This window comes from Colletotrichum lupini, chromosome 5, assembly GCF_023278565.1.
Source record: "Colletotrichum lupini chromosome 5, complete sequence".
NCBI lineage: Eukaryota > Fungi > Ascomycota > Sordariomycetes > Glomerellales > Glomerellaceae > Colletotrichum > Colletotrichum lupini.
The window spans coordinates 1,295,041-1,309,870 of NC_064678.1; the positions used below are offsets into that span (position 1 = coordinate 1,295,041).

The 14,830-nt window shown below is 27.6% G+C and overlaps 2 protein-coding genes across 2 annotated transcripts; both read right to left on the minus strand.

Moving 5' to 3' along the window:
* Positions 1 to 1,356: 1,356 nt before the first annotated feature.
* Positions 1,357 to 1,521, minus strand: CLUP02_09805 (uncharacterized protein; the record flags this gene model as incomplete). Its single annotated transcript, XM_049288783.1, has 1 exon — positions 1,357 to 1,521. A coding segment is annotated over one exon (165 nt), but the record flags the coding sequence as incomplete, so codon positions are not given.
* Positions 1,522 to 5,479: 3,958 nt separating this feature from the next.
* Positions 5,480 to 7,114, minus strand: CLUP02_09806 (uncharacterized protein; the record flags this gene model as incomplete). The annotated part of the gene is made up of 9 exons (XM_049288784.1): positions 5,480 to 5,509; positions 5,567 to 5,625; positions 5,781 to 5,945; positions 6,016 to 6,088; positions 6,153 to 6,162; positions 6,224 to 6,290; positions 6,363 to 6,457; positions 6,532 to 6,727; positions 6,862 to 7,114. 9 exons carry the CDS (start codon positions 7,112 to 7,114, stop codon positions 5,480 to 5,482), a joined length of 948 nt encoding a protein of 315 aa, XP_049145928.1.
* Between the last annotated feature and the right edge of the window lie 7,716 nt (positions 7,115 to 14,830).

Consider the following 14,830-nt stretch of genomic DNA (forward strand, 5'->3'; position numbering starts at 1 on the left):
AGCTTTTTCTTTTATTATATAAAAGGTATTAATTACCTCGTTATTAGTAATAAATTACCGCATTAGGGCTTGCTATTATAGTTTTTTACGACGTCTCGCTAGTAGTATTAGTACTCTTTTAGTAATTTCCTCTTCCTCGTTATCTATTAGTATTATTACGACGATTTCGTTAAGGATAATTTCTTATACCTCTACTACGGGTTATATAGTTTCCCCTAGCTCTTTTTCTTTTTATAAATTAAAAATTACCTCGTTAGGATCTATATAGTACGGTCTAACTATTATAATTAATACTTTAAGTAGCTAGTCGCGATCTTTTATAATTATATAAGAGCGCTCGTTAATAAAAATTAACTTATATAGCCTAGCCTATTATTAAGTAATTTCGCGCTATACTCGTATATCCGAATTTAGTAATATATTTAGATTATTCCCTATATCGGGCTTATTGCGCATAATAATTACTTCGTTAACTTACTTTTTTATACTTACTTCGCGCAGTACTTATATTACTTTTTTAATTACTTAGGCTCGTTAGCTTACGCTTAGTAATAGCAGCGAGGCTAAGGTCGTTCTTAAATATACTCTAAATACTAATAGCGTTAATATAAGTCCGTTAGGCCCTATAGTATTATTATAGTATTTAAGTACTATTTAGAGGTATTCGTCGTTAGTAAAATCCGGATTTTGCTCTTTAATAATTCTAAACGCCCTTTTTAATTATTAATATGCCCTTTTTGCTTTTTTAATATTATAATACGCTTTAATAGGTATAACTTTTAATTATATACCGTAGGCCGTCGTATTATCCCTAAATTTTATTAACTCAAAGCTAGTATTAGCGTCGGTTCTAATACTATCTAGCGGTCCCTAATATATATTAATTTAGCTTTTTCGTAAGGCTATTTATACCATTTTTATTTATAAATCCTAAAGGAATTACCTTACTTAGAAGGATATAGCTACGTCGATTATATATAATACTAACTAACTATTTAAATAGAAAATATCGACGACGATTTCTTAGTTAAAGTTAAGCTTATTACGTAATTTAAACTTGAATCTGCGTAGGCTCTGCGTATTTATCTAGTATTAATAATATACTTTTGCTAACTACTTTAGCGCCCCTATTTCGATATTATTATTACCTAATTACTTTAAGAAGTTATATAGCCTCGTAACTAACGGGTACCCGAATCTCTAATATAGTTTTCTAAGCTCACTTTCCGTTAGGTAATTAATTAACTTCGTATTATTAATAAGCTTTATAAACGCATACCCCTATTATTATTTAACTATTTTAAAATACTTATTGCTAAAGATTTTATTCCTTATATTATTAAATATAATACCTAGTTAATCTATATCTTTTAAATATAAGAGAAATGGGGTATTAATAGGTAAAATATAGAAAGTTATTGTTCTAAAGTATATCTCTATTTTTATTATACTTAGGGCGACGATTTCCTTACTTAGGCCGAAACTAATCCTCGTAATACCTACCGTTAATATATTAAGCGTTACTAGCGCAATTTTTTATAATACTTAAAATTACCCTTTTCTTCTAATTAATTATTATAATACCCTAATATTTAGGATAATCTTATAGAAATTATCTAAGCTATACCTTTCGCTTATATAAAATACTTATACGAGCTTAGTATTCGAGGGATCTAAGTAATATAAAAAGGACCCCTTTAGCTACCCCTAGATTTACTTAGTACTATATTCTTTCTTTTTAAATATTAAGAAAGATAGCGTCTTCTCTTTAATTATTAAGAGAATAGGCTTTAGCCCTATTAAATTCGCCCTTTCGGCCGCCTCCGTATCCGTTATCTAAGGGACCTTCCCTTATTATTTATAAATAAAAGCCTACTTATTAAGAGCTTTTATTACCCTTTATTTATTTAGCCTCGTATATCCTTTAGAAATTAACGGGGCGAAAAAAGAGTAGTTAATATTATTAATTTCGTTATAATCTAATTTATTAGTATAGGGGGTAAGATCTTCTTTATTTTCCGAATCTCTTATAGGGGGTATATATTTTAAGCCGCTACTTTAGCTACTATTATTAAGTTCTATACCCCCGGATCTACCCTTATATATAACAAGGAATTAATTAAACTAACGAGGGCTAGTTTTACTATTTACTACTCTCGACTTTTTATATTATTCGTATAATTTAGTACGCTCTTCTTCGGAGTAGTTACTTAATTAATATTTATCCTTTTTATAAATATAATATTACCTCTTCCGTTACCCTACTTATAAATTAAATCTCTATTTATTTAATAAATCTGGGCCTCTTTATTAGTAATTACCGTATCTAGCCTCTTTTCCTTTTTTATTATACGTTCGATCGACTTAATATTATTAATAAGGGCCGTCGTATGCTTAAAAGTAGGTTTAGCGTAGTATTTTTACTTTAATATTAAAACTAAATCTTAACTTTGAGCAAAGCGTCTCGTAGTCTTTAAGTAACTAGTATAGGGTTATTTTTATTTTTAATATATACTAGACTATAGTATAGAAATATCCGACTTTCTACTTATTTATCCCCTTATTTAGCTAGGTTTTTATTAGCTTATCGATTCGATTAATAAGCTCTTTAAGGATCTCTATTTATAATTTACCCTCTATTATCCTAGCTATAAATATAAAAAAAATCGCTCGTAGTTTAGATAGGAGCTCTAAGTTCTTATCGTAAGTCTCAAAGCGGTTTCGGATTATATTAATTATACTAAAAAAGTCGTTTTAATTAAAATTACGCACCGCTTCGTAATAGTAATTAAAGGCTTTACTTACGAGTACGATATTAATTACCAAATAGTACTAATATTCCCTAATTCCGACTTTTTTATAATAATTATAAAATATCGTTAGGGTTTCTTATAAGACCTTATACTTCTCCCTAGAGTATAATTTCTCTTTTAGGAAAATCTTTTTAAGGTTTATAAATTACCTTATATTTACCGCTAGATTTCTAGTATTTATATACGATCCCTACGTTGCTACGTATTATTAATAACTTCGGGTCGTCTATTTCCTCTCTTATTAACTAATTAGCGCCGAATTTCGTATTAATAGCGGTAACGAGTTATAAATCGAAATAGGTAGAATTATTAATTATTATACTTTTAGTACTATATTTTGCCCCGGTATATCCTTTTATAATAATAGATTTCTATTAGTAATTATAGGGAGGAAATCTAGGTCGTTTACCCTTTTTCTAAATTCGTTAAAGTAATTATACGCTCTATTAACCTATATTTAGTTCTATAATACGAATTCCTCCTTTATAATTATCGCTATTAATATTTTATATAGCTCTCGTAATTATAATTACGCTAATAATACCCCTCGCTTATAAAAGAATCTATTAACTACTTTTATAATTCCTAGGCTTACGTTTATAAACTATTCGTTTAGTTAATAACTAAGGTCGTTTATGATTTTATAAAATAGGGTTTACCCCTATAGCCCCTTTTTTTTATAAACCTTAACTAAATAGATTAATACCGCGTTAATTTATTTATTATTAAGCTAATCTATAATTTTATATATTTATATCCCCTAATAATCCGGGTTAATATTTACTTATTTATAAGGGATTAGGATTCTATTTAAGATCGGGTTTTGTCCTCTTCTTTCTTACCCTAACTTACTAAGGGTCGTACTTTAGCTTATACTTATATTAATAGTCGCTAGCGTATTTAATTTTAATAGGGATATATTTAATCCGCGCGCTAGTCGTAGTAAATCTGTACTTTTGCTATTTAATAAATTTATTAAAATCTAAGAGATTCCCGCTTCTTCTCGCCGTCTCGCTACTACTCTCGTTTTTACTATTTTTAATAATTATTATTACCCTTCTTAATTGCTAGCTATCGTACTTACTAAGATCCTCCTTTTTGTTTAGTATAAAAAAGTAGGTTTTAATAGTTCCTTTTTTATAATAATAGTAATAAACGTTTATATTATTATAAAGAAATATAGTAATTAGTCTCGGGATTTTTATTAGTTACCGATTTTTATTATCCCGTATACTTCTAACCTCTTAAGCCTCGTACTCTTTATAATCTCTAAATAGCTTCTTTTTTTAACCTACTTTTTCTAAAGTAGTATTTTATAAAAATAGTTAAAAATAAATGTTAAGTAGCTCGTAAAGGAGCTATATAAGTTATTAAGAACCGTATAAGCCGTTAAGTATAGTTAATAAAATTAAGCCCTCTTTCTTATAAAATTATAAATTTTAAGGACTTATTAAAAATACCTACTTATTACTCGTACGTAGTAGGGTTAAATACCTTAGAGATCTTATTTTTTACGGCCTCTCGGTACCCTATTTTATATTTTTTAAATAGTCTTTTTCGTAACTTAATTATAGTTAAGTAATTATTACTTATTAATAATCCCTTTTATTACTTAGTTAATTTCTTAAAATTAGTAATCTCGTGCTAGGAATTAGTATAAAAAGAAGCCCTTTAATAGCTTTCTAAAGGATTCTTTTTTTTTTTTTTTTAAATCCTCGTTTTTTTAGCCTTTTTTTAAGTTAATAACAACTCTAGTAAGAGGTCGTAGGACTATTTTAAAGTAGCCGCTTTTTTTTTAAGTTAATTTCTAAGATCTATAATATTCTTAACTCGATATTATTAGGACTTTTAAATCCCCTCTTCTCTTATTAAACTATTCCCTATATTATATTCCTAAGTAATACCCGGGGGGTAGTTAAAGGAGTTATAAAGAAGTTATTTAAATTGCGGGCTTAAGGTCGTATTTATAAAATCTTCGTAATAATAAACCTTTTTATATACTATAGATCTCTTAGCTTAATAACTCCTATAGGGTTACTTTTACTACTAAATAAGAATATTTACGTTTAAAAATCCCCTTTTTTAATTACGTAGTATTTTTTTATATTATACTATTAAGCTCGTTCGTTATACTAATTAATTAAGTAAGTAGTCGTTACGTAGGTATTTCCTTTTTCTAATTTAACTAGTTAATTTCTAATCGCAGGCCGGCTATAGAAAAGTCGTTTAGTAAAAAAGCTATCCGGGGTAATAATAAAAGGCTAGTTACTTAGGTAGTTCCGTTAATTAACGTAGTTTAATATAATAAACGTCGACCTCTCGTAAATAATAAAAAGCTACGATTACTTAATTCCGTATAGTATTCGAGAATCGCCTCTTTTTTTATTTACTTTTATAAAGTTAATTAGTACGAATTTCCTATCTTATATAATATTAAGAGGTCGTCTTTTCTATATAGTAAGATACTTTACTAATCTATAATAATAGAATTTAATTACTAATTAGTATTAGTATCCCTATTATAGGGTAGTTAGTTCGAACCGTAGTTAACGAAGAGATTAATTAAACTATATAAATATTTACGTAAATATAAGAAGGAGGTTCTAACCGTAGGTTAGGCTAGCTATAATAATCGTAAATAGGGCCCCTAATTAGCCCCTGCGCAGTTAGCCATATGCCGCGGTCGAATTAGACTTCTAATCCGATAGCTTGTTGTTAACGGGGAAGATCCTAAATTGCGTATAAGGGCCCACGGCCCCCATTAGGAGTCCGGCGGCGAGATTGAATGGGAATGCGGGACTTGCGATGCCGTCTGTTATCTTTCGTTAGCCGATATGTGTTTTTTTTTCTAATAATGAGAGAGGTCTGTTCGTCTGTTTAAAGTTGCGGGAGCTGTGGTAGAAAGGGCAGGGTAGTGTCCAGGTTAGGAGGTGGACGGGGGGCGAAGTAAGGAAAGTGGGCGCGCACCGTTCCATGCCAGGAAGCCAAAAACGGCGGCCGTGCCGACAACCATTGCGGGGCCGTACACTCGGCCAAAGTCCCAGCCCCGGAACCAGAGCTTTACTATGGTGTCCTTGTCATTGAGTTTTAGGATGCTGTACATGGCAATTTTGTCCGTCCCAAATTGGTAGCCTATAGATGACTTTAGCCTCCCACGCTTCCGGAATTAGACGGGGTTCTGATCAGCTGATTATCACGGTACCGGCAAGATGAGTGACGCCCAGGAGGTTGACGAGCTGGAGCACTCGAGTCCATTGAATAGAGTCCGCCATGATCTACTAGGTACAGTATGTGCGTATTGCCCGCGGTACAGATCGTTATCGGTTCTGTAAATCAGACGCTAGGATAGCTGATGATGGTCGTCTCGAGCAATGGAAGGTTTCGAGAGTATTACGTTCGTTATCGCAAACTACTCGGCGACTTGTCTCGGAGCTTTTTGCTTGCAACTGAATACTTCGTTGAGGCGCGGTGACCGCTCTGTCAGTGCCATTTCAGTGCGGTAAATGATGGCGGCAGACATCTAATTTGACTATGAATTCTCTATCCCACCTGAGCCGGGGGCAAGTCCACCCCAGGCCGCCCACATTGGGCTTCTGTCGTGCATAAAGCCTTGGAATCGTCGGTCACCGCGCGACCCCACTCGACTAGGTCCAGAGGAGGAAAATTATCCCGCCTCATCCCACCGGCACGCTAGGCCGAAACCCCCCTTGATTATCACTGTTGGCCGAGTTGGATGCCGAGTGGGCGCCGCCGCAGCAAAATTGCGCCGACGGAAAGGGAGAGAGAAAGTGAGAAAAATAGAGCAGCCTTGTGGTCGGAGGCCGTGGCGAGCGTGGCCTTGTGCCGTGGTATGGCCAGCATGTTCGTGATGTTTGTCGAGGCGCTGCATAGTATAGTCTGTATGGAATTGCGTACTGAGTAGTATAGTCAGGTTGTAAAGAGCCTTTACGTCATAGCAAATCGAACGCTACTAGTGTACCAAATTTTTTAGTCATATTTTTCGTCTATTCTTTTTTCCCATTGAATGCCATGCCGACCTAGCCAGAACCTGGAAAAACATTCGTATCCTTCAACGGATCGAGAACAAATGGCTTCACGTTCTCTATAAACTCCTTGTCGGTCTCAGACCCCCGTAAACACCAACACCAAATCGCCATACCCAAACACCGATCCCAGGAGAGCAAGGGGACAAGTGCCTTGTTGTCCATCGTGAGGCTCGCCTTTTCGCACATTTTGCTAATCATTAGCACTTCTTCGTCGCCGGTATTCGCGTCGAGCAGCGCGGGATCCGTCGGCACCATGCCATACCTATCGGATTAGAAGTCTAATTCGACCGCGGCATATAGCCGACTGCGCAGGGGCCAATTAGGGGCCCTATTTACGATTATCATAGCTAGCCTAACCTACGGTTAGAACCTCCTTTTTATACCTACGTAGATATTTATATAATTTAATTAATCTCTTTATTAACTACGGTTCGAACTAACTACCCTATAATAAAAATACTAATACTAATTAATAATTAAATTCTATTATTATAAATTAATAAAATATCTTATTATATAAAAAAAAATAACCTCTTAATACTATATAGGATAAGAGATTTATATTAATTAACCTTATAAAAATAAATAAAAAGGGGCGATCCTTAAATACCGTACGAAATTAAATAATTATAGCCCTTTATTACTTATAAAAAGTCGATATTTATTACGTTAAACTACGTTAATTAATAGAACTACTTAAGTAATTAGTTTTTTACTATTATTTTAAGTAGCTTTTTTATTAAATAACTTTTTTATAGCCGGCCTATAATTAGAAATTAACTAGTTAAATCGGTAAAAAGAAATACTTATAAAGTAACTACTTATTTAATTAATTAGTACGACGGACGAGCTTATTAATATAATATAAAAAAGTACTATATAATTAAAAAAAGGGATTTCTAAACGTAAATATTCTTAATAAGCGTAATAAGAACTTATATAAGAGTTATAAAACTAAGAGATCTATAGTATATAAAAAAGTCTATTATTATAAAGATTTTATAAATACGACCTTAAGCTTATAATCTAAATAATCTTTTTATAACCCCCTTAACTACTCCCTAAATATTATTTAAAAATATAATATAAAAAACGGTTTAACGAGGGAGGAGGGGATTTAAAAGTCTTAATAATATTAAATTAAGAATATTATAGATTTTAAAAATTAACTTAAAAAGAAGTAGCTACTCTAAAGTAATTTTACGACCTCCCGCTATAGTTATTATTAACTTAAAAAAAGGCTAAAAAAACGAGGATTTAAAAGAAAAAAAAAGAATTTTTTAAAGTATTATTAAAAGGCTTCTTTTTATACTAACTCTTAGTATAAAATTACTAATTTTAAAAAATTAACTAAGTAATAAAAAGGATCGTTAGTAAGTAATAAGTACTTAACTATAATTAAGTTATAAAAAAAACTATTTAAAAAATATAAAATAGGGTATTAAGAAGCTATAAAAGAAAAGATTTTTAAAATATCTACTCTTATTAAATACGAGTAATAAGTAAGTATTTTTAATAAGTCCTTAACGTTTATAATTTTATAAAAAAAAAGGCTTAACTTTACTAACCGTACTTAATAATTTATATAGCTCCTTTACGAGCTACTTAGTATTTATTTTTAACTATTTTTATAAAATACTACTTTAAAAAAGATAAGTTAAAAAAAAAAGCTATTTAAAAATTATAGAGAGTACGAGGCTTAGAAAGTTAAAAATATATAGAATAGTAAAGAATTAGTAACTAATAAAGATCCCGAAACTAATTATTATACTTTCTTATAATAATATAAACGTTTATTATTATTATTATTAAAAAGAACTATTAAAACCTACCTTTTTATACTAAATAAAAAGGAAGATCTTAGTAAGTATAATAGCTAGTAATTTAAAAAGGTAATAGTAATTATTAAAAATAATAAAAACGAGAATAGTAATAAAATAGTAAGAAGAAATAGGAATCTCCTAGACTTTAATAAATTCGTTAAGTAATAAAAGTACGGATTTATTATGGCTAGTACGTAGATTAAATATATCCTTATTAAAATTAAATACGCTAATAATTATTAATATAAATACGAGCTAAAGTATAACTCTTAATAAGTTAAAATAAGGGAAAAAAAGGAAGAACTTAATCTTAAATAGAATCCTAATCCTTTATAAATAAGTAAATATTAACCTAGATTATTAAGGAATATAAATATATAGAATTATAAATTAGCTTAATAATAAGTAAATTAATATAGTATTAATCTATTTAACTAAGGTTTACGAAAAAAAGGGCTATAGGGATAACCCCTATTTTATAAAATTATAAATAACCTTAGTTACTAACTAAATAAATAGTTCGTAAGTATAAGCTTAAGAATTATAAAAATAGTTAGTAAATTCCTTTACGAATAAGGGGTATTATTAGCGCAGTTATAATTATAAGAACTATATAGAATCTTAATAATAATAATTATAAAAAAGGAATTCGTATTATAAAACTAAGTATAAGTTAATAGGGCGTATAATCGCTTTAATAAATTTTAAAAAAGAAACATAACGTAGATTTCCTTTTTATAATTACTAATAATAATCTATTATTATAAAAAAATATATAGAAGTAAAATATAATACTAAAAATACGATAATTAATAATTCCGCCTATTTCGATTTATAATTCGTTACTATTATTAATATAAAATTTAGTATTAATCGGCTAATATAGAAGAAATAAACGACCCGAAGTTATTAATAATACGTAGCGACGCAGGGATCGTATATAAATACTAAAAATATAATAATAAATATAAAATAATTTATAGACCTTAAAAAAATCTTTTTAAAAAAGAAATTATATTTTAAAGGGAAGTATAAGGTCTTATAAAAAACCTTAATAATAGTTTATAATTATTATAAAAAGGTCGGGATTAGAGAATACTAATACTATTTAGTAATTAATATCGTCCTTATAAGCAAAGCCTTTAATTACTATTATAAAATAATACGTAATCTTAATTAAAACGACTTTTTTAATATTATTAACGTAATTTAAAGCCGCTTTAAGACTTGTAATAAGAACCTAAAGCTCTTATTTAAACTACGAGCGATTTTTTTATATTTATAATTAGGATAATAAAGGGTAAATCGTAAATAAAAATCCTTCAAAAGCTTATTAATTAAATTAATAAGCTAGTAAAAACCTAGCTAAATAAGGGAACTAATAAATAAAAAGTTAAATATTTTTATATTATAATTTAGCGTATATTAAAATAAAGATAACCCTATACTAAGTACTTAAAAACTATAAAACGCTCTACTTAAAGCTAAGATCTAGCTTTAATATTAAAATAAGAATACTATATTAAACCTATTTTTAAGTATATAATAGCCCTTATTAATAATATTAAATTAATCGAATGTATAATAAAAAAAGAAAAGAGGCTAAATATAGTAATCGCTAGTAAAGAGGCCTAGATTTATTAAATAAGTAGAGATTTAATTCGTAAATAGAGTAATAAAGAAAGTAATACTATATTTATAAAAAGGATAAATATTAGTTAAATAACTATTTTAAAAAAGAGTATATTAAATTATATAAATAATATAAAAAGTCGAGGGTAGTAAATAATAAAACTAGCCCTTATTAGTTTAGCTAATTCCTTATTATATATAAGGGTAGATTTAAGAATATAAAACTTAGTAAAAGTAGCTAAAGTAGTAGCCTAGAGTATCCGCCCCCTATAAAAAGTTTAAAAAATAAAAAGAATCTTACCCCCTATATTAATAAATTAAATTATAATAAAATTAATAATATTAACTACTCTTTTTTTACCCCGTTAATTTCTAAAAAATATATAAAGCTAAACGAATAAAAAGTAGTAAAAGCTTTTAATAAGTAAGCTTTTATTTATAAATAATAAGAAAAGGTCCCTTAAATAATAGATATAAAAGTAGTTAAAAAGGTAAATTTAATAGGGCCGAAGCTTATTTTCTTAATACTTAAAGAAAAAACGCTACCTCTCTTAATATTTAAAAAAAAGAAATTTAGTACTAAGTAAATCTAAAAATAACTAGAGGGGTCCTTTTTATACTACTTAAATCCCTTAAATACTAAGTACGTATAAATATTCTACGTAAATAAAAAGTACGGCCTAGATAATTTCTATAGGATTATCCTAAATACTAGGGTATTATAGTAATTAATAAGAAAAAAAGAGTAATTCTAAGCGCTATAAAAAATTGCGTTAATAATGCTTAATATGTTAATAATAAATATTACGAGAATTAACTTCGGCCTAAGTAAGAAAATCGTCGCCCTAAGTATAATAAAAATAAAAACGTACTTTAGAACGATAACTTTTTATATTTTACTTATTAATACCCTATTTTTCTTATATTTAAAAAATATAGATTAACTAAGTATTATATTTAATAATATAAAGAACAGAATCTCTAGTAATAAGTATTTTAAAATAATTAAATAATAATAGGGGTATCCGTTTATAGGGCTTATTAATAATATAAAATTAATTAATTACTTAATAAAAGATAAGCTTAAATAGCTATATTGAAAATTCGGGTACCCGTTAGTTATAAGGCTATATAACCTCCTAAAGTAATTAAGTAATAATAATATTAAAATAGGGGCGCTAAAGTAATTAACGAAAGTATATTACTAATACTAAATAAATATATAAAGCCTATATAAATTTAAGTTTAAATTATATAATAAGCTTAACTTTAACTAAACAATCGTCGTTAATATCTTTATTTAAATAGTTAACTAATCCTATATATAATCAATATAGCTATATCCTTTTAAATAGAATAATTCCTTTAAGATTTATAAATAAAAATAGTATAAGTAGCCCTATAAAGGGGATAGATCGATATATACTAAAGACCGCTAGATAGTATTAAAACCGACGCTAATACTAGTTTTAAATTAGTAGAATTTAAAAAGAATATAACGGCCTATAGTATATAACTAAAGATTATACTTATTAAAGCGTATTATAGTATTAAAAAAATAAAAAGGGTATATTAGTAATTAAAAAGGGTATTTAGAATTATTAAAAAAGAAAATTCTAATTTTATTAATAACGAATACCTCTAAATAGTACTTAAATACTATAATAATACTATAAGGCCTAACGGACTTATACTAACGCTATTAATATTTAGAATATATTTAAAAACGACCTTAGCCTCGCTATTATTATATAATAGATTCGGGATGCGGCCGGCGACAAGACGCCGATAACTTAGCGACCGGTACACGGATCGCATTATAAAAGAACTTTCTAAAAAGCAGAGCCCTTACGAAGGACTCTATAAGCTTTAGTCTTATAATATACCTATACTTATATTATAGCCTCGCTAGTTAAGTGCTCATAGCCTAATCTCTTACACGTTATTAAATATAAACTAACGAGCCTAAATAGTTAAAAAAATAACACGAGTACTATATAAAGTAAATATAAAAAGGTAAGTTAACGAAGTAATTATTACGTATAATAGGCCTAATATAAAAAGTAATTTAAATATATTACTAAATTCGGATATATAAATATAATATAAAATTACTTAATAATAAGCTAGGCTATATAAATTAATTTCCGTTAATAAATAATTTTATATAGTTATAAGGGATCGTAACTAGCCCCTCGAAGTATTAATTATAATAATTAGACTATATTATATAAATCCTAGTAAAATAATTTCTAACTTATAAGAAAAAAAAGCTAAGGGAAACTATATAACCCGTAACAAAAATATAAGAAATTATCCTTAATAAAATCGTTATGGTAATACTAATAAATAATAAGGAAAAGGAAATTATTAAAAGGGTACTAATATTACTAACGAGACGTTATAAAAAGCCACGATAATAAGCCCTAATATAGTAATTTATTATTAATAACGAAATAATTAATACTTTTTATATAGTAAAAAAGAAAGCTAATTTCGAGCTAATAATTAAACTATATAAAAAAAGCGTAATTATAATTATTAAAAAGCTATATACAAGATTAGATCTTATCAAAGTAAACACTCTTCGTAATTAAGAGGTCTATCGATTTATCCTCTACGACTTAGAAAAGTATATAAACCTCCGTATATTTAAATTATAAATAGTTCATAAAATTAAAAAAAGAAATACCCTAATTATACGAAAAGTCTAGGTATATAATTTAAGAGTATAGTAACGTTAAAAAAGTAATATTATTTATATAATTGCTTATTATATAGTACTATAGCTAACGATTAATAATAGTACTAATAGTATTATTATAAAAAAGAGGATACGAAATTTAGAGCCGTAATATTACCTAGGCCTATACTTAATCGGCTATAGGGTTTATAAAGAAAATCCTAGCCTATTTACTAAAAGAAATAGCTAGTAAGTACTTAAAAAATACGATTATTAAAGTACTTAAGCTATTATATAGGCTCGTAAAATCGGGTACTTATTAATATGCTATATATTACGATTTTTATATTAATTAATTATTAATAATTATAGTTACGTACGACCTCTACTCATTAATATCTAAATATAAAAGTAATTAATTTAGGATTATTAAAATATAAACCGACGATATATTAAGCTTATTTAATATTAACTTTATAAAAAAAGAGAATAAAGAGTTTTAAAAAGTAAGCTTCGTAGTAAAGCTAAAAAAGGTCCTTATAACGAACACTCCCCTAGTATTTAATAATAAGATTTTTATTATTAAAAAGGAAACTATCGTTTTTGAATAAAAGGCGTAAAATAAAAAAATTAACCTCGTCGATCCGAACGTAACTAATATTAAAAAATAATACAAAGCTAAGTTTATATAAAGGGTATATATTATAAGTATTTATTAGCTCGAGATAATATTTAATTATACTAAAGTAATATAAGTTATAAATTTAATTAAACGAAACGTTAAAGTATTTAATAAGTAGTTTAAGTAATAATAAACGAATCTTAATCGAGGCCTTGTTTATTACTTAATTAACTTTATAATTATTTAGCTCTATATTTTTATTAATGAGTTATTTATAAATAATAACGACCTTATTTCGTAATTAAAGTATATTATTATCCGAGTTAATAAGAGTATAAATAAGAGCGGATTTACTATATATAGTAATATAATTCATTACTTATTAACTAAAAATAAGTAAGTAATAAAAAGTATATTAACGTTAGAGGTTTATAATATAGTTAATAATATTAACCTTTTTTATATAATTTTAATAATACTAAAAAAAATTACTAATCAACTTAGCTTTTTACCGATCTTAACGGTTATTTATATAAATTCCTACTTATTATATAAATACCTCGTTAAATTAAGGACGATAAAGGAGAAGAGGCTTATAATCGATATTATAGCCCTTAAGTAATTATATAAAAAGCGCGAAATACTTAAAATCCGTTAAATTAATAATAATAATAACCTTACTAACGCTTTTATAAAAGTAGTACTTAATAAAGGGTTAGAATAATTCGTAAGTAATAAAAAAGTTAATATATAAATAAAAAAATAGGTTATATAAAAAGAATAGAGAAAAGGGGTAAAAAAAGACGACTTAGTAAACGGACTTAAGGTCGAATTATACCTCTAACTATAATAAATAAATTAATAAAAAAAAAGAAAGTTAGTATTAAATTAGAAATCTAATTTAATCGTAATATATAGCTAACTACGTAGGGGCTAATTAGGGGCCTTATTTATGATTATTATAGCTAGCCTAACTTACGGTTAGAACCTCTTTTTTATATTTATGTAAATATTTATATAGTTTAATTAATCTCTTTATTAACTACGGTTCGAACTAACTACCTTATAATAGGAATACTAATAATACTAGTGTGCCGCGGGCCCATCCTATATTATTAGTAGTAGCGGTATCTTTATCCTTAGCATACTAGGCTCTGCGTTGCGGGACAGACGCAAGGCGGGATGTATTGTGATGAATATTGTTTAGAGAA